General features: G+C 35.0%; 1 protein-coding gene across 1 annotated transcript in view; it reads right to left on the minus strand.

Annotated features, from left to right (window-relative positions):
- Nucleotides 1-21,830, minus strand: part of TNFRSF19 (TNF receptor superfamily member 19) — a gene marked incomplete at its 3' end in the record, with an annotated part of 45,359 nt that extends 23,529 nt beyond the window's left edge. The window contains exons 1-4 of the mRNA XM_080363648.1: nucleotides 21,236-21,830; nucleotides 19,261-19,371; nucleotides 9,174-9,352; nucleotides 5,731-5,816 (exon numbers count right to left, since the gene is read on the minus strand). Of these exons, the coding sequence (XP_080219774.1) occupies nucleotides 5,731-5,816; nucleotides 9,174-9,352; nucleotides 19,261-19,371; nucleotides 21,236-21,301 (442 nt within the window). The 5' untranslated portion in view covers nucleotides 21,302-21,830. The remainder of the gene's footprint in view (nucleotides 1-5,730; nucleotides 5,817-9,173; nucleotides 9,353-19,260; nucleotides 19,372-21,235) is intronic.
- Between the last annotated feature and the right edge of the window lie 2,032 nt (nucleotides 21,831-23,862).

Consider the following 23,862-nt stretch of genomic DNA (forward strand, 5'->3'; position numbering starts at 1 on the left):
TGAATTTCATGAAAGGTTTATACAATATTCCAGATGCTTTCTATCACAGTGTCCAACATGGCAAAGAGGATTATGAAAGATGCTATGAGGTAACTCTAAATCAGAAAAAAAACACTGAAATAAGATGGGCATACATGTTAGAAGCAAAAAATTAAGAATTATTTCACTTGTTATGTACTTCCAGCTGCCAGTTGCTTCATATTAACATGAGCAGCCTATCTTCAAAGGCTGCTTTGCATTAGTAATACAAAGTTTACTGTATAAAGCAACCAAATAAAAGTTACAGAAAAACTTAATAACTGGAAAAACATTATCTGGAGTCTGACAGCTTTCAAATAACAAAATTCTATAAACAGAAAGAAGAAAGTGATACGAGTAAATTAAAGTCCCACTACGTAAACAGAGGAACTATTGTGGAATTGAATGTAATCCAAAAATTACTCTCAAGTTAAAATGCTATTTTTATGTTTAGTGAAATAATGTAAAAACTACAGTAAAGCTGAGACAGTAGAAATTTTCCTCTTTTACCATTAGTGAACGTATTTTATAGGATACATATGTAGCTAGCAAGCTTCCAGCCCCTCCCTTAGTTTTAATCATGTATTTTAGCACCCTACAATATTTCCCTGCAGATGGTAATTTCTAGCTTTTTATCATCTTTGCTCTGAAGTGTAGTCCTTGCATACTCCAAATACCCATTACACTCACACGAAAGTTTACAAAATCACAGATCCTAATCTTGTAAATTTAAATAAGTAAATTTATTCCAAATCTTACTTTTACTATACTAGCCACTTTTAATATCAGGAAGAAGGAAATAACACCAAATTTTGTCCCTTACATAGCACCTTTCATTAGGGAAACAACATACCTTGTAGATTTAAAGAGTGAGACTCAGGTGCAGTTTAGGACACTCACATTTAATTCTCAGAAAAACAATTCTGTAAACATACAGAAGCAAACTAATTTTTAAAAATGTACAGAAGAAAATTGTAAGGGGAGCTTTGCAATCAGTCTTAGTGGAGGTAGTCAAAGTGTTGCACAAGTTCCTTAAAGAAACAAAATTTAAGGCAGATAAGATATGGATGTCTCACACAAAAGTGTAATGTTTTCACTATGATCTGATATATGTATTTTGTCTCAACAAGCTGTCCTCTTCACTTTTATTCCTCATGTAAGTAAAAACTGCTTATTTTCTAATTTGAGATCTTCTTTATATTTGAAACCACTATCACTGAAATCAATATCTCAAAACATGGCTCATGGCAAAAAGCAGCAATTTTAGAAGTGAGTGAGGGTTTATTTAAAAGGCACATGATGTTACAATCAAATCATAGATATTTCCACCGCTGTGACTTATTTAACAAAACATTTCTGCTTCATTGAAGCAAAGAATGCATTTATTTCCTGGAACATGTAGAGGCCAGTTTCCCAAGCTCCACGCAGAATGGTATCTTGCCCCTGTCCTGTCCCCCCTCCCCATCTTCCCATGCTTCTTGCTTTATGTCATGAAAACAAGCAGAAGTAATCCTGAAGAAGGAAAAGTGAGTTTGGCTGGACATACTGTGCCATTATGTTGTTTGTTTGTTTTTTAAATGTAATAGTGCAGATAATTTAAAAAAAAAAAAAAAAAAAAAGGACAAGGCTGTTCCTTTTGTGGTGGTTTGGCTATAAAATGCTCTTGGTGTCCAGGTGTTTATTTCATCTCTTCCTTGACTCCCACAATTTATTCTAATTTAACTGCTTGTACATCCAAATTCTAGACTGAATTTGCACATAACAGGGGAACACCACTAGATCTAGATTGATCTAGAAAAAAAACACCACACAGTAATGTAAAAGTGCTAGGGACTATTTTTTTAATAGACCTTGAAAAAGTTCAATGTCACAGGCTCTTCTGCTTAGTAGAAAGCCTGTCCAGAGGCTAAAGGGTTCTGGTGACTCCGATACTGTTTTGCATTTTGAACTGAACAATACAACAGGAATCACTTGTAGGAATAGCTGACATAGCCAAGCAGATAAAATAATTCTGTTGCTTTAATTTTCATGTCATGTTCATATGACTAAAAGAAGGTAATGAGTATGGTTTCTAAAGTTTTTTGTTTATATGCTAAGACAGACTAGCTGAAAACATAATGCTTGCTCAAAGAAGTCAACGATATCTTTGGAAAATCTTCTGCTCCTTACCCCAGCCTTTCGCACTACCCTCCTTCACTTATGCCACTAACTCATTAGACTTAAAAATAACCTTAAGAATTGAGTTATTTTAATTCTTTTTAGATCATGGATAGAGTCACAATCTCACTTACTGAAGAGTTATACTAACAGTTTAAGCAAAATCACTGTAGCAGCCCAACACTGGCCTGAGAAGACAGGAGAGTGAACTCACAAGCCTAAATTGGTGCTGAAAAAACCAAATCATTAAATGGTACATACATCACTTTTTCTCTGCTGAACAGTTACCAGTTTAAGACAGTCTGTGCTGCTTTTCATTTCAGGAATTACATTTTTGATCGATAGAGTTTTCACTTTAGTTCCTAGTTCAAAAGACTCCTTTTTCTGTCATTCAGTTGAGAAAAAAAAATGTCTTCAGTTTAGAAAGTGAATGTAAATAGTAATTTTAAAATCATGCTTTCATTTCTAATCTGATGTTTAGATGCTGATCCTATATATAGGATTGGTATTTACAGTTTATTTACCTGAACTAAGCAAATTAAAATATAACTATATCGTTGTGTATTTAATTTTCTGACATCCTAAAAACACACATAAGTCACGGTGTCCCTTTTAAAGTTTACACAAAGGTGATTGAAATTCTCCTGGCCTCTAATGCTCTCTTTACCTGCTCATTATAGAATCCTTTCAACTTTGCCTCTAGCAAGTCACAAACTCATTTTTTCATGAGTAAATATTTAAACCAGATCTGGTTTAAAATGTCTACAGAAAGAAAGAAGATAAAAGAAGGTATTTAGATTTATAGCTAACTGGGTAATAATCAACTGCTATTAGTGCTAAAAGAACTTCATCCACGTCTCAGCTTTAAATTGAACCTTTAGTCCAGGTAGGGGGCTGTGAGCCTCTGTACCCTTATGGTAATATTCTTAAGCAAACACAAGATCACCACACACCTCATAAGACAACTGATTCACTGAAATAAGACATTTAAACTTTTCATTTTCATCTGTAATTTAAGAGATAGCTGCACTAATATTTGACTTTCAGTTTCACAGTGGAAAGAAGAATATGAAAGGCAGAGAAAGAAAACTTAGTCCTCTGATCACTGAGAACTTGCCCCATAAACCAAATGGCTTGTCTCCTTTGGACTTCAAGTAATGCAGTCTTAACCATCTTAAGTATCAAAATATATTCATTATTGAAATAAACAGTAAACACATTCAGCATTAGGTGGAAAAAGCTTGCTTTCACACACCATTATTTATACTTCATTGTAGAATCATGTTTTTGACTTAGTCTTAAAACTGATATATTTTCACCTATTTGATGTTGAGTAAAATTCAAACCATTTTCAGTTCATTTACCCACTACTTTAGGAATAGCTTCCTAGGCTGCTCTGAGGAAGGCATGTACACTTGCTTAAACTGAGACGGCTTATGTTAGGGACCTGAAGAACCAATATAGAAATTCCAAACAAAAGCCTTCAGAAAATCACAGTGAGAAAAAATAACCATACTTCATGGTAGGATTTCCATTATTCAAGATTTTAATGGCTCATTAGTATGTAAATAAAGAACATTTTAATGATTTCAAACTTTTTATTATTGCTTCTGTAAAAACTGGAAATACCTGCCAATTGTCACAAATTGACACTGTAAATATGAAAAACAAGCAATTGTCAACACTTCTGTTATCTAGCCAAAGGCTTTGTCACAGCCATGAGATTAGGGAACAAAAAAAAGTCTCTAATTTGGATTTACCATTGCAGTCTGTGCCAGAGAAAATGCTCTTCTCCATGAAGTTGTCTGTTGCCCACTTAAAATTAGTAGTAGCTTCCTAATAGTTCAATTTAGGGTCCAAGCTTAGGCTCAATTACAGAAGCCAAATCACTATAAAATAAACAATTCTGAGTTATTTCAAAAGACTTTGTAACCATTCTTTCTCTGTCTTTTAAAAATCAAAATTTGTGACTTTGGAAAAGACAGAAATATGCCTATGAGTCACTAGCTACAGTCAAAGTAGGAAGATAACAAAAGTAATTTCTTCTTCTTTCCTGTCTTCTATTGCACCAGAAAGCAGAATTCATGTTTGAATAACATGCTTTCTTAGAAGAAGAGAACAAAAAAGAAAAGAGGAAAAACTGCATAAAATGAATTATAGAATTATAGTGAAGGCGATAATACCTAATTGGGTCAATTAGGGAGACTAAAAAAAATGTGCATATGAAATTGCCTGTTGGGTTCAAACTCTGTCTAGAAATACCTTCTGCAACTCATTGAATCTAAAGTGATTTGATTCAGTATGATCAACTTTTTATTGTTGGTATCAAACCCCATAGGACTGTCTATGAAGAACATACTTTCTCTAAACACTTTTAAGATATTATATTGTCTACACTACAGAAATAGTTGAAGAGTTTACTTTCTAACCTTATGTTGTACATAGAAAGGAGATTTCATAAGTTTATTCCCCCAAAAGCACTAAAACTACAATGGAAACAAAACAAGGAAGGCTGGCTCAGTTGACAAACAACTGTCTAAGCAACACATGAAATGCTGAAGAATTGTTATGTAATTAAATACAATATAAAACCATGTAAAAGTACAATTTTAATGCACAATAGCATATACTTCGTTACATTTTAATTTAGCACAATTAAAGAAGGAAAAATGTTTATAAGAAACAGTGTATTCTTATTAAAGTAGCATGAAGCATTCAGGAACTTGACAATTCATTCTTTCTGTAAATAATTGTTTCTGTTTGGAATAGGGGAAAACATTGCCAAAATGTAACTTCAAATTACAGAAACAAACAAGTACCCAAGGTTTTCCACAAGGTTATGTTGAATCAATTATATTTTTAATATTATAAAGTCAACTTCAATAAATGCAACAAGAATAATTCACTCCTGTTATTGAATTAAAACTTGCGTCTTGGAAGAAGTAGTAAAAAGGCTTGTGTTGCAGAAAACAGATCCTATCTTGTTAAAGAGATTATAATCTTCCCATTGGCGAAAAACAAAGAGAAAAACTGATTACTCATTTTCTTTTTAAGGTATATGGTAGTATAAAGATATTTACCTATATCGTTCTCTCTTGCTGTAGTCTTAGTACAAAAGTTATTTTTAAAGGTATCAACAAGTCACACCTTTTGGTTATCAGGACAAATTCATATTCACTGAGGCCTACCTGGTAGTAGGCAGAAGGTCTAGGAAGACTGCCTTTCTTTTGGCATTAACACAAAACAGAAATTAAAATTAATAGCACAAAATCAGCAGTGGACTCAAGGCACCCTAATCATGTGGTATGACAGAAATGTTTATCCTCAAGTGACTGGTCATATGAGGGAACTCTGCAATTATGGTGCTGGACCTGCTGAAATGTATTAATGAAATCATTCACTCAAAAGAACATGAGCCTTTAAAAGAACATGAGCCTTTAAAAGCATTCTTCACAACTGTGACTGTTATTTTTGGCCAAGCTTTCAAGCTAAAAGAGAAAACATTCTAAAGCAAAAAAGTTAATCCCACTCCAGCAGGAGGAAAAGAGCACTTACAGTGAGGTTCATAGGGAGGAGGAGGATCACCACAAGGAACACACTCCATGTCTTGAAAGCCTCCAAGCTTAGTCTTCCTATAAAATCTGGAAGAAAAAAGAATGAAAAAAACAGTAATTCAAAAACAGTTATTTCTGCTCACAAAATGAATCAGGTATTTTAACAAAATACTCTGACTGCAAACTTTTGTCAATCTGCATACCAATACAAACTATCAGGAAACAGAAGAAAATAAAAGTAAACAAGAGTACAGTAGATATGAATAGTAGAGCAGTAGATCTAAAGTAAACTGAGGAAAAATTCTAAATCTGTTAGTCCAAATGCACAGCCACTATAATCTTCGATTCACATAATTCTGGAGATTTCAGACAGAAATCAATATCCCATTTTCCACACAGATCACAACATATAAGACAAGTATGATGAACTTACATTATGTAAGCTTATTTACACATTTAAAAAAATAAAAGTGAACCGATACAACTCTCCTAAAAGAAACAAGATATTACAAAGTAATTACCACTAATAACAGTATGTAATGGGCCAGACGTCAATGTTTTCTAATGAAAATCTCTAAGGTATCCTCTAGCTCAGAGAAGGAAAAATCACTCAGAAATTGGTTCATTTATTTACTTGTACAGAAGGGCATCCCCCCTTCAAAAAAGTTTTAACATGCTGTGTGACAAAATCTTCAGAAAACAAGATTATTCTGATTGCTATGTAGAAGAGCAATACAATAAAAATTGCTTTTCAGAACTATATTTTAGCAAACCAACAATCCCTCTCCGACTCTTCCTTCTCCTCCAGGAAGATCTTCACCACCAACCAAAATCACAACACGCAAATTAACCAAGTGACTATATGTGTCCCCATGTACATTTTCCAATTCTCCACTTCATTTTCGCATTCTTACTTAGTTCTAGATAGCAAGCATTCTGAGGTACGAAAAAATTGATATTGCAAACAGAAGTATCAGTCAGATGGTTTAGATAAGTAATAGCAATGGGAGGCCACAAGCAGTAACAGGTGAACAATAAAATAAAACTCTAAAGCAACTAAAACTAACCAACCAGCTACCCATTCCTAAAGAAATTAATGCAAAAACATTTAAAAAAAAACCAAACAAAAAAACTACTGTCAGACTCTGGAAATCTGCTGCAGTAAAAAAGGAGACATTTTATTCTAAAGACCCTTCAAGAACTTTACTGTTGAGTTTATGTTTGAAGAGCTTAATGACTACAGTAACAGGCAAAAGCCTACATTCCTAAACCAGGGAACAGAAGCGCACCAAACAAAAACCCAGAACTTTTCTATATTTAAAATAAGTTTAAGTTTTATATTTAAATTTGCATGAGAGTATGACATCCTCTGAAGAACTTATCTACAACAGCTCCATAATTGAGTAGATCTGTCTGTCTTTCAACCAATCATTAGTACTAAGCTAGAATCAATAGGTATGGTCTGTTCAAGCTGACTACATCAATTGTTTTCTGTAGCTGTAGCGGCACATTAAATAAAAGGTACTAACTCTACTGATGTTAAATAACTAACACTGCAAATGCCATTGAAGTATGAAGGCTGTATCAGGTAAAGCAAACAGCTTTCCAATTGCTCAAGAAACTCATGTTTTAACAATGTGAACAGAAACTATTCATAGGCTGTAAGACCGAAAGGGGCCACTGTGGTAATTTACTCTGAATGTAATGTGTTAACATTTGGTTTTGGCTGACATGCTCACTGCAGTGTTTTGAAGCTGAATAATAGCAAATGGCATGTTGGAAATCCATCCAAAACAGAAATAAATATGATTGCTGAGAGGTAAAACATTAGCTAAACCATTTGATTTGGCTACCTATTAATATATCCTCCATTCATGTAGGCAGCATCTAAACTGATGGATAGGTATGAGTGGTGGTGTGTTCTAAAGTTCTGTTCCCCAAAACAGTGACCTGTGACTCCCCTACACGACTCTCTCTGTCCTCATATTTCCAACCTTGCTGCCAGTAAAAACAGGTTGTGGAAACAGCTCTCATTTTAACATGTACTCAACACACGTATCTAGAATGCATTCTAGACCATAATACTGAGAAGCGTCCCCAGTTTAGATTTACCCTTAATTCATGTTTTAATCTGTGTTCTTTTTTGTTCTTCCCTAATCTTCCAAAATTTAGTTTATATTGTTTACACCATGAGAAGAAAATTTTCTTCCTGCTGATAGCCAAATAAGCCCTACTATATATATATAAATATATATATGTGTGTGTATATATATACACATGTATACATAGAATATGCAATAAGAGCATAACTCAATCCATCATCTGGCTGTAGGTAGTATCTAAAGTGGTTGTGAGTAACATCTAATGACTGGGGCTGCACCTTCTTATACTGTAACTTAAACTAATGTTAGTTACCAAAGCTTTACAAAGTGTTTTTAAACGAAAAGACCTCACTTCTGGCTGAAGAGGAATAACTGTAGGAGCTTCAGTGTTCAGGGATTTGATAGCTGGCATTAAAAGTATATATATAAATAAAATATACTGGCTGAGATATATACAGGAAACAAATGTGTGAACCTTTAAGCATCTCTGAAACATATACCGTGAAAATACAAAGGCTGTTAAAATTGCAAAACAGTCCTCATAGCCTACTCGTAACAATTAAACTACCAATCCATTGTTCAAAAAAAAAGTATCAGAAATGCCTTTTAACAAATTCATGGGCAGATATTTATAATAGTAGAACTTGGCCACAGTGTAAAGTATAGTGTTTTAGAGATCTTAACTCTTAACTCTTAATACTACAAACAGAGAAGATTACCAACAGAGATGTGACTGGACAACAAACTAAGCACAGGTTTTGATTTACAACAGAAGTTTCAGTAAATCTCTACACTGTTACAATTTGTTCCAAAACAATTCTTTCAGATCCATTTACGATTTTCAGCCAGGATCATGTTCTATGAACTAACCAACATGGTGAAGGAAATTCAGGAGCATAGATCATAGCCACTACTTTTGACATAAAAATATATGTGTCTGAAAATTACTAGGCATTGACCTAACAAGGGGGAAAAAAGCAAGCAAATAACGTGATCAGTCTTCAAGAAGGTAACTCTGTGTATTTCCAAATGTTTATTTCTTCATAATAATTAAGTAAGTCACCAGTAACACTCAATATTTTGAAGTATTTTGCTCAGGTACTGTATAGGCAATACTCTCATAGGTAACTATCAAACCCTTTTTATAGATGAGATAATTAAGACTGCAATTCTGAAATTAAGTGCTCAGATCATACAGTAAAATGTTGGCGAGGTCAAGGTTAGAATCTAGGACCTTCATACACACTTAAAGGACACAAACATCCGTAAAACACAAACAAGAAAATGTCAATGCAAATTAGTTTTGAATTTGTTCAAATCTCATCTTCAGAAATTGACTTACCCTGGTAAACAGTCTCCACATAATGCATTGCTGGTGGCAGAACAGTTGGCCTTCTGAAAGCGGTTAACTAATGCACAGTCCAGACAAGGCTTGCACTTCTGAAAGCCCCAGTCTTCCTTGAATCTGTTTGGCCTGCATGTCATGCACTGTGCATCCTCCCCATATCCAAAGCCGCATTCCTGTAGAGATTAACAAGCAATAGCAAGCTATTCAGTCACTGAAAGCGTGAACAAGAAGAGAATGCTGGGATAAAATTAAGACCTAGTGTAATTATTGCCAAGAGTAGGTCTTTCTAGAGACAAAAGCCATCCTTTCAGCAAGTTCAAATGTGTCTTCCACTGCTAATAATCTCCCTTACTTCTATAAGTAATACTTAGTCATCCACTTTATTCATGAAACCACTGCGTATTTGAATGATAAAGGGCTTCAAGGACTCCCACAGTTTCATTATTACTAGCTTATGGCAGAATTATTGAGCTGTCTGTTTTTTAATTAGGTCAGTCATGTGAAAGTGCAGAAACTGGGACAAGTGAAGTATAAAGACACTTACTCAGTTACAAAAACAGCAAAGAAGCACTTTGATATTAAGGTTCATAGCTAAGGTGAACAAAGTTAATTGCCAAAGAGAGTGCAGTGATCTTCAAAGGCTTGGAATTTCTGTTACCAAATAAAACAGAGCTGGTTAATGACCACCAGCTAGGCATGAAACATGGCTTAGCCATTAAGAATTTCAGAAACTCAATCCTCTCCAGTTCTAACAGTTCTCAAACTGTTGGAAAAGTTTAATAGCTCTGAGGGTCGCAGAGAGACATAATATTTTACTACACAAGGACTATTGTTATAGTTGGTTATTTACCCCAAATTTCATTGTTTAAAGATGTTATTTCCATTTATTTACAAAAGGACACCTAATTGGACTGATAGGCTCCAAAGAGAAACCCTTCACCCAACAATATGTAGTAGTTTGGGGACTGAATTCTACAAACTGATTATCTACAAACTGATTAGAGATTTACTGATTATCAAGAACAATCTACTTCCTTTGTATGACACTATTTCTTAGAGTTACCAAGTTACTAAGAGTTGGTCTTCCCTTTTCCCATCTGAATATTCTATATTTTTTTCAGTACTTTGGAGTTAGATTTGATGCATTAGTGACACACCACAAAACAGCAAGAGGAATACAACTAATTGCTAGAAAGGGCTAATAGGAAAGGGAGTAGGTGGGAAAGGCACAATCTCTTTCTCTAGTACATAGTCTCAGTGGAAGCACAGGGCATCTTCCCAGTGGGAAAAATATAGGAAATCTTCAGCTGGGGCAACTTAAGAGAAGGTGTCCACCAGTTTCTTCCACAACATATGCATGTTCAATGCATATAAGTAATTTTTTCTAGAGTCACCAACCTAAGCAAATCAGCTGCAATGAAAAAAGCTTTGAACCTTAGAAAGGCCCTCAGGATTCTCCAAGGTTTCGCACTCAGAAAGCATCTATGGAACAAGCTCTGTGATGGAGTTGGTCAATACGTATTTGATAGTGCCTCTAATTTGCAATGATAAAGTAAAAATAAACAACTTTGAGTATATCTTACTGGACATTTGAAGAATTTTCAATTTTCCTTTATGTTTTATGTCTTTATTGTTCTCTGAAGAAGAGCAAGCACTCAAGTACACAGAAAATGAACAATTCTAAGAAAGCAGCTACAAATGGACACTAAAAATAGCCCTCTTCCTCAGTCTCTAGACCCAGGAATTTAAAAAAGAAGTTTTAGTTTTTGTTTTGTGTTTTAGCTGAAATGCAGTTTCTTACTGTTGACTGTTATTTCGATTAAGGAGCAGACAGGCAAATCACTGCAGTTAGTAACAACCAAAAAACCCATGCTACAGTTTCATACTGTACGGCACACTCCTCCTGTGAGATATTGACCCTAATAAAGCTGGCAGGCAAAAGGGGATAAAAACGGGTTTTTTTATTTACTTCAGACATAGAACATTTTCTATAATTTTATTTCAATCCTACTTTCTCCTGGGGACTAAAAATGAAGGTTCTAGCAGTTCTATTTTATGTCACGAAAAATATCTTGCTCCACCCAATTTCATACTCCATTTCATTTATGCAATTGTAAGCCTGTATACAAAGCTACATCACTACCACTGTGGACTTGAACCAGACTAAATTCTGTAAGGAGATTTTGCTCTTTGTAAATATAATAAACTTTTACATTGAATCTCATTATTCCTTAACACATTCTTTCTAAATACCTACTCTTTCTGTTTAGATCATCCAAATAGTAGTCTTATAGGGTATATGACATAGCTCACTGAAATCATGTATATTTGGATCTTTTAATAAATCACTTGGAATAAGTCCCTTCCAAGTCCTAGTAAACTTTCAAATATAAGGCTCAAATTAACTTAATTGTAAGTTTTCCTTTCCAGACTTCCTTTGAAGTTTCTGATCAAAACCAAGCAAATATCAGGAAATAAAGTTAGAATTAAATGCCTCCAACTCACTTGCCCAAACTACCAAAGCTTGGGTAAGTTGTTTCTAGCTCTATCAGATCTGCTTTGCTATAGTTGGATGTATAGACACATCTTAGTGGTCCTTTGTAACATGGAGTGGTTTACTTTAAAGCTATAAAAATGGTGGATGCAATACAAAGAAATTTTCTGCCTAAGGAATTTACAGTCTCCAGTATTTTCAAAGATGGTTTCTAAGTGCTTGCCAGGAATTCTGCAAATATAATCCATAACAACTATATCTTTCTGTATGTGCTTTTTATGTTCACATAATATTTGAGGTACTTAACTGCCTGGCAGGTGCAAATAAATATTTAAGCTTGTAAACCAGGCAGAACTTCAAACACATCGGTACTCATAATTAACCACATTCCCAAAAGTGAAGGACATGATTTAGCTGATGGATTCGAATTCTTTGAAATCTTGGACTTTATAATTTAGCAGCCCAGCAAAGATAAAAGATGAACAGTTGATTGTTTGTATCAGTACATGTGCAGAACCGATGTGCACCAGTGTCTATTTATGAAGCTGTCAAGTCATATGGCTGATGAAATCTGAATAGTTCCCAACTTCCCTCACCCCTTCGATCCTCCCACTCATATTTTTAAAAGAGGGCTCATCTATGGCAGTTTACCTCAGGACTGTAGAAAAGAGAAATAAAACTTGTAACCTCAATTAGCTGGATTTTAAAAAAACAAAACAAACACGCAAAAAACCAAAACCAACCAAACATCACACAAAATATATTTTTTTATTTTTGTGCCACAAAAAACCAGAGCAGTTAAATATACTCTATTTCTCCTACTGTGAGGCGTACTATGAAGAACACTTAATCTACTCTTCCCTTTTCACTTCCCCTTTTCAGTGCTTCCATGAATGGTACCAGGTAACACTAATGAAAAATTCTCTTTCAAATGATACACATTAGAAGAAATGAAAATCCATACACTAATTTAGAAAACTACATTAAAATTGATTTAAATAAAAATCCTCAAAATTCAAATGCACTTTTGTTTCCTGGATATTTATACAGCTTTCACAACCACAGTGTGGTGATATCTCACCACCTTTAATGTATGTGTCCCCAGAACAACTTTGTTCAGGTTTCATTAAGGTATCAAGTGAGATGACTGGCTAATGCCACCTGGGAATCTGTGACAAACCAGTTAACTAAACTCATAACTCAATTTCAAGCTAAAAATATTAAAAACATACAATAATACAGACACCTCTTAAAATATTACCTTGGCAGTGTTAACACTTTCTTTTAGTATATAGTACCCAAACACTGACCCAGACAGAAGGACCAAAAGTATAGTAAACTATAAATGGTGATGGAGTTAAGTGCTATGGTTTTTCCTGAAAAGTTCAATGCATTGCAGAAAGTAAATGAACAGTAATTCAGATTTTAAACATTATTTCAATTAAAATAACCTCAAATTTCATTTAAAAAAATGTTTTCAGGCATCATTAAGATCGTAATCCGAACATACATGTTAGAATTTGTTTCTAGTTCCACCAATTATCTACAACCTATGTACGTCATAGAAGACCCTCAGGATCACTGAGTCCAGTCATAACATAACCTAACCCTGGCACTAAACCATGTCCTTAAGAACCTCATCTACACACCTTTTAAACACTTCCAGGGATGGTGACGCCATCGCTTCCCTGGGCAGCCTGTTCCGATGCCTGACAACCCTTTTCGTGAGCAATTTTTTTCCTAATATCCAATCTAAACCTCCCCTGGTGTGACTTGAGGCCATTTCCTTCATCCCATCACTTGCTACTTGGGAGACAAGACCAACACCCTCCATGCTACAACTTCCTTTCAGGTAGTTGTAGACAGCGATAAGGTCTCCCCTCAGCCTCCTTTTCTCCAGGCTAAACAGCCCCAGTTCCCTCAGCTGCTCCTCATCAGACTTGTGCTCCAGGTCCCTCACCAGCTTTGTTGCCCTTCTCTGAACTCTCTCTAGTACTTCAAAGTCCCTAGAGAGTACAGCACAAAGTTCCACTTATGCCAAGGTAGTTACAAGAACATTTGAGTACTCAAGAAAAAGCCTTCCAGTCATTAAGACACATCAAACTGATGTCAGGTCACACAACAGGTTGCAGTGCTACACTGGTGCCGAGAAATGAAGATTTTCATAATACCTTTGAGTATATGGCCTTGTTAAATAGCACACACTTTTACCTTCCAAAAGTACCTTAGGCTGTGGAACAGCCTCATCTAGAATTCAATAGTCAGCCAGATCTATCACGAGACTGACCCAGAAACATGTGTTAGCTTCTCCCACAGTGGGATACAGCAGGTTTCCTCACCAGTAGCTCTCTTGCTTTGAGAAGTGACAGGGTGACTGCTAAACATGGAAGCAGATGCTCTTGGTAACACCACTGGGACAACCCGTCAGACACAGCAAGCCACCTTTCATGTTCTGCATTCAGGAGTAGCTTCAAATAGTACTTTCCTATTTAATTCACAATTCCTTTTCTGAGCCAAGATGCAGGTCTCCTTTTCCTTCATCATACACCTGCTGCAAAGAAGCAGTCTATGATGTGTAGCCCTGCCTTAGCAACCATCAAGCTGCCTCTGTCCAACAGGCCCTCTGTACAGCAGCATTCTCTTGGTGACAGTATTTATCATCATGCATATGGTGCCAAAGCTGGTTTAGGGCACTCTCTCCCTTCCATCTTTGCTTTTTCTTCCTTGTGATCCATTGTCCTCTGCTGTACTGATACAACTAATTATGAGGCACAGCTGCAGATCTGACCACAGGACTGATGCAGGTTAAAAGTTCAGCAATGTGGAAAGAACTTAATATTGACAAAACTGTCATTTCAATGTTTCTGAACTACAACCTCACATGTGATATGTTGACAAAACAATCTAGAATTGCAGTTAAAGTTCTAAGTTGCAATATAAGCTTGATTAGGCTGAGATATGGATTACTTTTTCACAAATAAAGTAAAAAATACATGGAATCTATAGAGGGTTATAGATTTTTTTTTTTTAAGAAAGCAAATGATGGTGAAAGGACTGGAAGGACTCTTATTTCTATATGGGAACATTTTCAGGAAAAGGCTGGAAACCAGCTATCCCAGTTTATTTTTTCTGCACTAACTGTGATATACATATATTTGAATCACATATAAGATTTGATTTATACAGAAACACATTACTGATAAGATGGGACAAAAAACTATCAAGACCCACGAATGACCATTCAGGCACTGGCACGCTGAAGCCACATAAAGAACGAAAGATATTAAACCACTTGCTTAACTACATGATGCTTTGTTTCTAAGTGAATGAGAAATGAAATTATGCTGAGCCACATGAAGCAAACACTTCCTTCTGATTCGATATAATAGTCTCCCACCCAGAAGCAAGTGCTGCTTAAAAATAAAACAAAACAATGAAAAACCCCAACAACAACAACCAAACAGCCTCAAACAAAAACCCCACACACTCAAAGGCAAGCTATTTCAATGGTTCAAAGGCTTCACAAACATTAGCAAGGACACACATTTATGAGAAGAAAAGGCTACATAGATATTTGTTCATAGAAATGAACAAATAGAAGCAAACCAACAGGAGAAGCAGCTTTCATTCCCTTTCCCATCAATGTTATTGATATAATAACAAAGCTGGCTTTCTTATGAAGGTAATATGTTAATAGCACTTTATAAAAAACAGAATTAACATAAGCCATCAATGCATTTTAGTTCTAAGTTAATGCAACATCTGCAGCATTGCTGTTAGAACAGTCAACAGGGGATCAGAAAGGAAAAGTTGAGAGTGTAACTTTTTTTTTCTCATTTTCAGGAAGAAAGGATTACTTGCAAAGCATTATTGAAAAAGAAAGCCCCATGAAACTGCAACAGCAAAAACTGAAAAGAGTAGTCTGGATTGGAACTAGTTACATGAAATAAGGCTGGGGTTTTGTTTGGTTTTGGTGGTGTGGGGTTTTTTTTTTTTGTGTGTTTTTGGTTGGTTTGTTTTTTTCTTCATGCTATTAAGGGTGTCTGAAGTTGCTTATCTATGCAGACAGGAAGGTAAATCCAATAGATTGAGCACCAGTTTATCAGTTTGTAACTAAAATTAAATACTCATCATAGAATCATAAAACAGACCATGTTGGTCTGACCGTTCATGAGATAGAAAGCCAAGATGAGATGATCTAGCACACTGCCATTGCATCCTAAAATCCTCCAGTGATGGAGACTCTACCATGTTCCAGGAGAGGTTTATCCAGTGAACAATTCTTCTCCCTGTGTACAATTAAAAACAAAGAACTCTTTCTTATATAGAGGTAAAATCTTTCTCCTGGTAGAGCTTGTCTTTGCTGCCCCTTAACTTGTCCATGTGGTGCCTTGTGAAGAAAGAGCTTCCAACCTCTTGTTCCACTCTGTGGCCTCTGTCTACTCTGTTCCACCAAAAACTTTCTGTATTGCCTTTGGTAAGTTGATTTCTGTGCTAGTGTCTCATGTATAAATTAAGTAAAGGCAACAGGATTTCCCTTAGAAAGGTACTATGAAATGCTCACAAAGTATAGCAACAAAGGTCTTATAAGTAATTCAAGTTAATAGTTGTAAAAATAAGTATATACACACACCCACTCTGTACAGGGGGTATTTTGCCCTGCACATGTATCCATACTGCAAAGTCTGAAACCTGTCAGTCAATTGCTTAAAACACTTTGGGGGCGGGGAAAGAAAAAACAAACAAACCCTGATATAATTATATTTTGCTATATACTTTAGAGTTATGCTCACATATACAGCAGTATATCTAGTTTTATCCACGAGTATGAAATATTTGATAGGAACACAGACACATCATTTATTTTTAAGAAACTGTTGTTAAATTACAGGATAATTACATCAGTGCTTTCTCGCATGTAAAAAGCTCAAGCAAACAAAACTCCCCCTGTGCTGCAAATTACTTCAAGTATATCATTAAATCCCTTTTCCCTTTGCGTTCTGACCTTTGACTTAACACACTTTGTTGATTCAAGCTGTAGTTCAGCAAAACTCCTTTCAATTGCATTTCAGTAACAGCCATAGCACCACATCCTTCACCACGATTCACAGAAAACTTTACCTCTATTTATAAAGGAAATTATGCTTCCACTCACTCTTCGGCTTGAGCAAAATCTGTTTAGTTATTTCAGCTCTAATATAGTAGCAAAAAATAATATTTGAAACCCTATTCACGTCTGGGAGAAGTAATTGCTTACACATTGAAATTAACTGAGCAATTATATTTTCAGAAAAACTAGTCCTAAGAATCAGTATTATCAGACTGTAATCAAAACTAGCTGAAGTAAAAACATAACTATAACTTTCCTATTTCAGTTTAGCATTTTTTATTAAATTCAAAGAAAACTGTAATTACTGAGGGCATTAATTGTTATGCTTTTGGTTTTTGTTTGCTGACTAGGTAAGTATGCTACATCAGTGTGTATAATACTGCTTTAGTAGGACAACTGTTATAAAATGCCATATTTACAAGTGCCTTTATAAATTAAAACAGCCCCCTGAACCTTTCAGTCCTCAAATTCAAGGCAAATCTGAAAAAAAAAAAAAATCTAAACAAAACCACAACCATACTGTTAATCATGTTCAAATCGTTACTTTTAGAGCATTGTTTGTATGACTAAACCTTAACTAATACTGCCTAACATAGAAAGGAATCCTCATTGAAGTGCGAAACTAAATATTTCTGTTAATGCACTGAACACTAGCTACAAGGCACGGAGAGATATGGAAAATGTGTCACTCAATTTCAGTAAATCTCTTCAAACCACCCACAAACCAGAACACTTGTGTTTTTTTCAGAGCTAAATATAGTAATACAAAGCCACAAAGCTGAAAGCTTCTTGCCTGTTGTTTAAACACACATACACACCACACTTAGTAATGTCTCATGTAAAAAAAAATTTCAAAAATAAAATTTCCAGTTCTTCTGTAGATCTATGTAACATACTTGCCTGCAAAAGCAACCCTGAAAATTAAACTTCACTCCTAAATACCACTCTAAATTCTACTTTCATCATCCCTTTTGCAGTAAGAGTAGAAAGCAGTTTGCCCTAATATGTGCCAAGGCACTGGGCAGGGCAGATACTTCTCTCTTGCTTTATGGCCCCACCTATCAGGTATTGATCAAACTGCACAGTTATATTTGGGCCGCAGTTTTATTCTCTAACAATGGGAAAGATGCAGGTATAGTAGCTGGATGCTGAGAAAAGCATCTTACGCTTATGTAAGAGACTCAAAAAGTCTGCTTGCCTTTCATGATACCAGCTTGCACCCTCTTGTTTTTGTCTGACCATCTTCACACCCCTACTATTACGTACCTGCTACCCCAAAACATCCAGTCTCCCCATGACACAGAACTCATGCTGTGATCCCTCTCATCTCCAGGGATCGAGTTAGTGGATCCTACCATACCCCTCCCTCTTGTTTCAGTTGTATCTTCCTTTGTTGTTCTCTGTCCTTGCTTACACATAGCACCTACTTTCTCTGTGCTGCAAGCAACTAAGACTGCCCTCATGGCTTGCATTCAGACTTGGAATTTTGCTGGAAATTTGTGAAGTTAAATTTCTAGTTCTACTGAATCCCAGTCCATAACCTCAGTCACTGCTCATCTCCATTGATTTATTTTTATACTCCTAAAAAAGCTGCTAATTCCAAAACTTTTGTGGGAAAGGAAGAAGCACAGTTGTTGTAAAAGAAAAAACATTCACATGAGACTCACAATAAAAATCTTTCCCTCGCCATGATATTAACAAGGACTTCTTACGTGCTTTTTACATATTACCTTGTGTTTTTCTGGCCTCAATCTTCCCAGTTACTTTACACTGCATAAAGATATGGCTAAGGCTTATAACATGTTTAATAAATCGTAAAATAGAGAAATTTAGCCTCACTTGAATCTAGATTCCCAACACCAAGTGAGCTACTGAAAACAGAACAATCACCCGTCTTCCAGCTGTTCTAAGAAAATATCTCAGATCTCACTTGAATCCTACTCTGTATTTACCTGCTTCTGCCCTTATTTTTATTATAAACGATTCTGTTAAGACAACTTGTTGTACAGAAAATATTTAAACACTGTCTATAGTGGGAATTTCACCTAAACTCCAGAACTGATTCTGAAAGTCAGCATTGTAAAAATCAACCTCCACCTATTTCAGTGGTCTGTACCAAAGTCTAGTTTGAAATTCATTTTTCATACTCTCCTCTACACAGTGAGGTTACCCAGTCTTAATTCCCTGGAGTTTTTTATCCCTTGCTAGCACTAACTCACATTTAAAAAAAATAATTTTAATTCGAGATCCTATAACCAGATCTCTAATGTTACTGCCTACTTTATTAAGGGCATCACCATTTTCTGAACTGAGTATTTTATACAAAGAGAACCATAAAGCAAGGTACTTGAAAAACTGTAAAAGTTTCAAACACCAAAATAATTTATAAATACTTCCACATAAATAGATATTTTTATTATTCTAACCACATACATAAATGCACTTACTGGAAACAACGCAAAGCATGCTTTGCTTACCTTTGAGAGCTCCATTCCAGGTCCACACTGTTTGCAGAGGATACAGTTTCCAGTGTGGTCCCTAAATTCTTGCTCTCTGCAATCTCCAGTCTCACAAATAACCCTATTTAACTTTAAAAAAAAAAAAAAAAAAAGTCAACTCACTAAATACAATTATCTGTGATTAACATGTAATTTATATAAACTTTAAATCTGAGAAATAAATTTGTTTCTGTCTTTAAAAAACCTTCCTTCATTATCTAAAGATTTAAATATGGCAATGAAAATTAAAAATCTATCTCCAAATATGGATAAGTGGCCTGAATTTTAAAGGTTCTTAATACTGAAGGTCTTGCTATAATTTTACAATTTTTAGAAGACCTGCTTGATATCTGGCACTTGTGAAATTTCAAGACACTTCATTTTTGAAATTGACTTTAGGTTCCTCACCTTACTCGTCATTATGAAAGATGGACATGACTGTTAATTAAAGCTACAATTTTCGTGACAGGAAGTTATGCCACATCACATTATATTGCCTTGTTTCATCTCTTTGAGATTTAATTTTTTTTTTAATGATGCTATTACAATTGAATGAATAAGATAAAATCTAGTCCTTTAAACAGAAATATTTAGAGATTTTAAAAGGTTGCTCTAACCTTTTGGAAACTTAAAGAATATCCCAAACCAGTATGAATACTGGATATTCTAAATTTCACTATCGCTTTATATTTAATGGGACAAATGAGAGAGAATCTAATTTGTGCCTTCAAAGGCATTTAAGTACATTATCTGACCAAACCAGAAACTAAGGTTATAAGAAATACCATGAACAGTAATATCAGCCATGCAGAGTCTCAGTATAATCACTGGACTCCTACCCAGGAGCATTTGCAAGCCCTGTGAGCTCCCTCAATAGAATTTAAAAGTAAATGACTGCACAGAATCATAGAATGTCCTGAATCAGAAGGGACGCACAAGGATCAGAGTCCAACTCCTGTCCCTGCATATGACAACCCCACAGTTCACACCATGTCTCTGAGGGTGTTGTCCAGTCTCTTCTTGAACACTGTCAGGCTTGGGGCTGTGACACCTCCCTGGGGAGCCTGTTCCAGTGCTCCACCACCCTCTGGGGGAAGAACCTTTTCCTAATGTCCAACCTAAACCTCCCCTGGCACATCTTTCTGCCATTCCCTCAGGTTCTGCATATAGGCTTCCACCACAGAAAGTGGTTTCCACAACTGACACTAAATTCTTACTTGTGTATTAACTTTTTCAGAAGGACCAAAGCCTTTCTTTCTGACAGCTGTGAAACATTAATTACCCTTAGTTCTAGATCAGGGGTGTCAAACTCATTTTCACCGGGGGGCACATCAGCCTCACAGTTGTCTTCAAAGGGTAACTACTCATACATTTATCCAGTCCTAAAATTACATTCAGCCCTTTGAAGGCAACTGTGAGGCTGATATGGCCCCCGGTGAAAATGAGTCTGACACTCCTGTTCTAGAGCTTGTCTCTGCAAACCAGAGTTAAAGTACGCTTAGGAGGCAATGTAATTGTGTGCTATGCCATGTTCTGTCAATAAACTGAATACTCCAAACTTCTAAACCATATATATAGCACACTGTACTAAGAGATGGTCACTGCAAATTGGCGGCAACTCCTGTCATCCCTCTGACGTGAGGCAGTACCACCTTCATAGCACCATATTCACCTATATTTCCTGTCCTAGTCCAAGCCTTCTTCTACGAAGAGGCTCACAAGATAAAAATTTTTAATTGGATGTGTGGAGTAGTAAGAAATTATACAAATCAGTTGACCAAATTAACTTTAAAATTGATAAAATGCATATGCAATTGTCTGCATATACTTGTTTAAGACTTTCAGTGTCAGCAGTAATGTTTAAAACTAAAGACACCATTCCTGTATCCAAAATTCTTTTTTTTCAACATTTATCCTGGGAGAAAAAATAATAAAAACCAAAAAACAATCTTACCAAATATGCTAGTAAAATTATGAACATCTTCAGTTTATCTTCTCCTTGTAATACTTTAGCATCCATTTCTGTCTCCCTAGGAAAAAAAGAAAAAAAGAAAAAAAAAAAGGAAAAAAAAATAATTATATTTCACAACGTTGTTTAAATCGCAAAAGTCACATTCATGTCATTCAGCATGTCAAAACATATACCTGTTAATGCCATTAAAATATTTCAGGTGGGCTCCTGGAACCTAAACAACAAACATATGCTTTGAAAATCATGTCCTTTTTTAGAAGATAAGGCAATATACATGAAGTTTCTATAGGCTTAATTCTCAAAATAAGAGACCGCTATCTAGACTAGGGAACACAAACATTTGTAAGTCTAAAATCAAACATCTCTAACACATCTTTCTTGTGTGTTAGATGCCCAGCTAAGTACCTGATCAACAGACAAAAATCAGTTTCTTCAAATATGCCACGTATCAGCCAAGTTTTAGCTGATCACAAGACTGTTCCCTGTATGTTGCAATGTGGAGCAGAATGAGTTTACCTAGTGGCTAAAATAACTTATTTCATTTTGCAGCAAACTGGAGGCATATACAGGATCTGTATCTACCACTTACCTAAGAGATATTGACTTCTAAAGATGTGTTAACATGATTGTTTATTGTCTGGTAGGCAAAGGCTATTATAGACGACATTTTAAACTGCAAAACCAAATCACATCCTAGGGCAGACAACTTCTACCATAATCTCAGACCAACACAAAAGAAGAGTCCATATGGCCTTGCTTCGTTATTTTTTAAAAAGCAGTAACAAACAAATGATAGGAAAAACAAACAAACAAACAAACAACAACTAAGAAGGGAAACTACTAAAAACTGTCATGGAAAGGAAGATCTAATTTGGGATTAGGGTTTTTTTTTTATTATTAAATCTGCACCCCCAAAGTCATTAAGAATATTGTGCTGAGCCAACAGAATGGTTTTTTTTCTCTGCTTACTTTCCTTTTGCTTATTTGACTCTTTTTGTTTGCTTCTGGTTTCTTACATTTTAGTTTTGTCAGTTATCTGGAAATGCAATTGTAACTTTTAGTCCAGAAATCCAAACTATATAGCAACAATAAAAAGAAAAGAATCCAGCTTAAATAAGATGCTATTTGAATTTGATCCTATTTTGCATACCTTATGAGACAGTAATATAATGTCATTGCTTTCCGCTGGATGTGAAAAACAATGCTTAAAACATTTTCGGTATATTTCAGAGCTTAAGGACTGATTTAAAAGACAAAATAAGTAATTTTATCATTTAAGAGTAAAAGAGATGGACAAATGAAACAATAGTACCCCAAACATAAGGAAAGTCGTATAGAAAACTATTAAGAACAGTTGCAAAATGCTTTACAGTATGGAACTATAACAAGCACAATACACTTCAAAAAATACACAACCAGAATGAGCATAAACTACAACTAACACACAATTTCAGATTTTACTGCACGAATACCCTTATTAATGATTTCAAATTACAAGAAGAAAGGATATTTCAGTGTCACCATTAATATCTTTTAAGATAAATTGTATTTTGAAGTGTAAAAAGAGCAGAAGTCTGCTAGGTAGAACAGAACATACACTCTATATACTCTATAGGAAAGTCAAGATTACATTTTTATGGTTATTTCCCACTTAGTAATGGTAATGGTCTATGGGACAATGACAATTGTCAGATTATATGCATGTCAACATGTTTAAAAAAGAAGACATACCATCAAGAAACGCAAATACATACAGATAGAGTATTTGACATAGGTTGCTTTTTCAAGTCTGAATTTAAAAAAAAATAAGCAGAGAAACATGAAATGGGAAATCTCAGAAAGAATTCTGGATGACCCAAATACAACAATTCACTTTAAAAAAGTATTGTAGAACAAATGGAAAAATGGAATGGGAGAGTCAACAAGTTTTAAAAGTTACTAAGTGCACAAAGTTGGCATGAGAAGCTGAAAGTGCTAATGCTGAAAAAAAATAATTAGGTATATAAGAACAATACCATTTCTAATATTAATAATAGCAAAGACCAAAGAGTGGACAGAGACAATAAAAATACTGTTAAGGGAACTCAGAAGAATCATGCTGAAACAAAAATAATTTGGGAGAAAAAAAAACATTGACTTCTTGCTTTCATATAATGGCATTCAGTGGAAAAAATTAAATACTTTCTATGGTTTCTTAGTTGCTATAGGAGGCAAAACTTTACACAAGCATGCAAGTGAGATAAAGCTGTAAGTGTAACTGAGTTGCTTAGAACTGAATGTCAAGTGATTATTCTAAGTTGTATGACTTTACAGTAATTACATTCCTTATTATCGTTAAATAAATAAAACATAGCACAGTTCTAATGTAATTACGAACTTCTATACAATACCACAAAAAATAGGATTCTTTATAAGGTTAAAAGTATGTTTCATTTTAAACTTTAGGATTTACTTTTGCTTCTGAAAATAGATGTGTGACATATTAAAAAGAAACTGAATATTGTAATAATTGTCTATTTTATGTCAAGTTTCATGTGGAACTATCAATACAAACAATATTGGTGAGCTGTACTGATCTAAAATACGAAGTTGTGGCATAATCTAAACAG

This window comes from Nesoenas mayeri, assembly GCF_963082525.1.
Source record: "Nesoenas mayeri genome assembly, chromosome: 1".
Lineage (NCBI taxonomy): Eukaryota > Metazoa > Chordata > Aves > Columbiformes > Columbidae > Nesoenas > Nesoenas mayeri.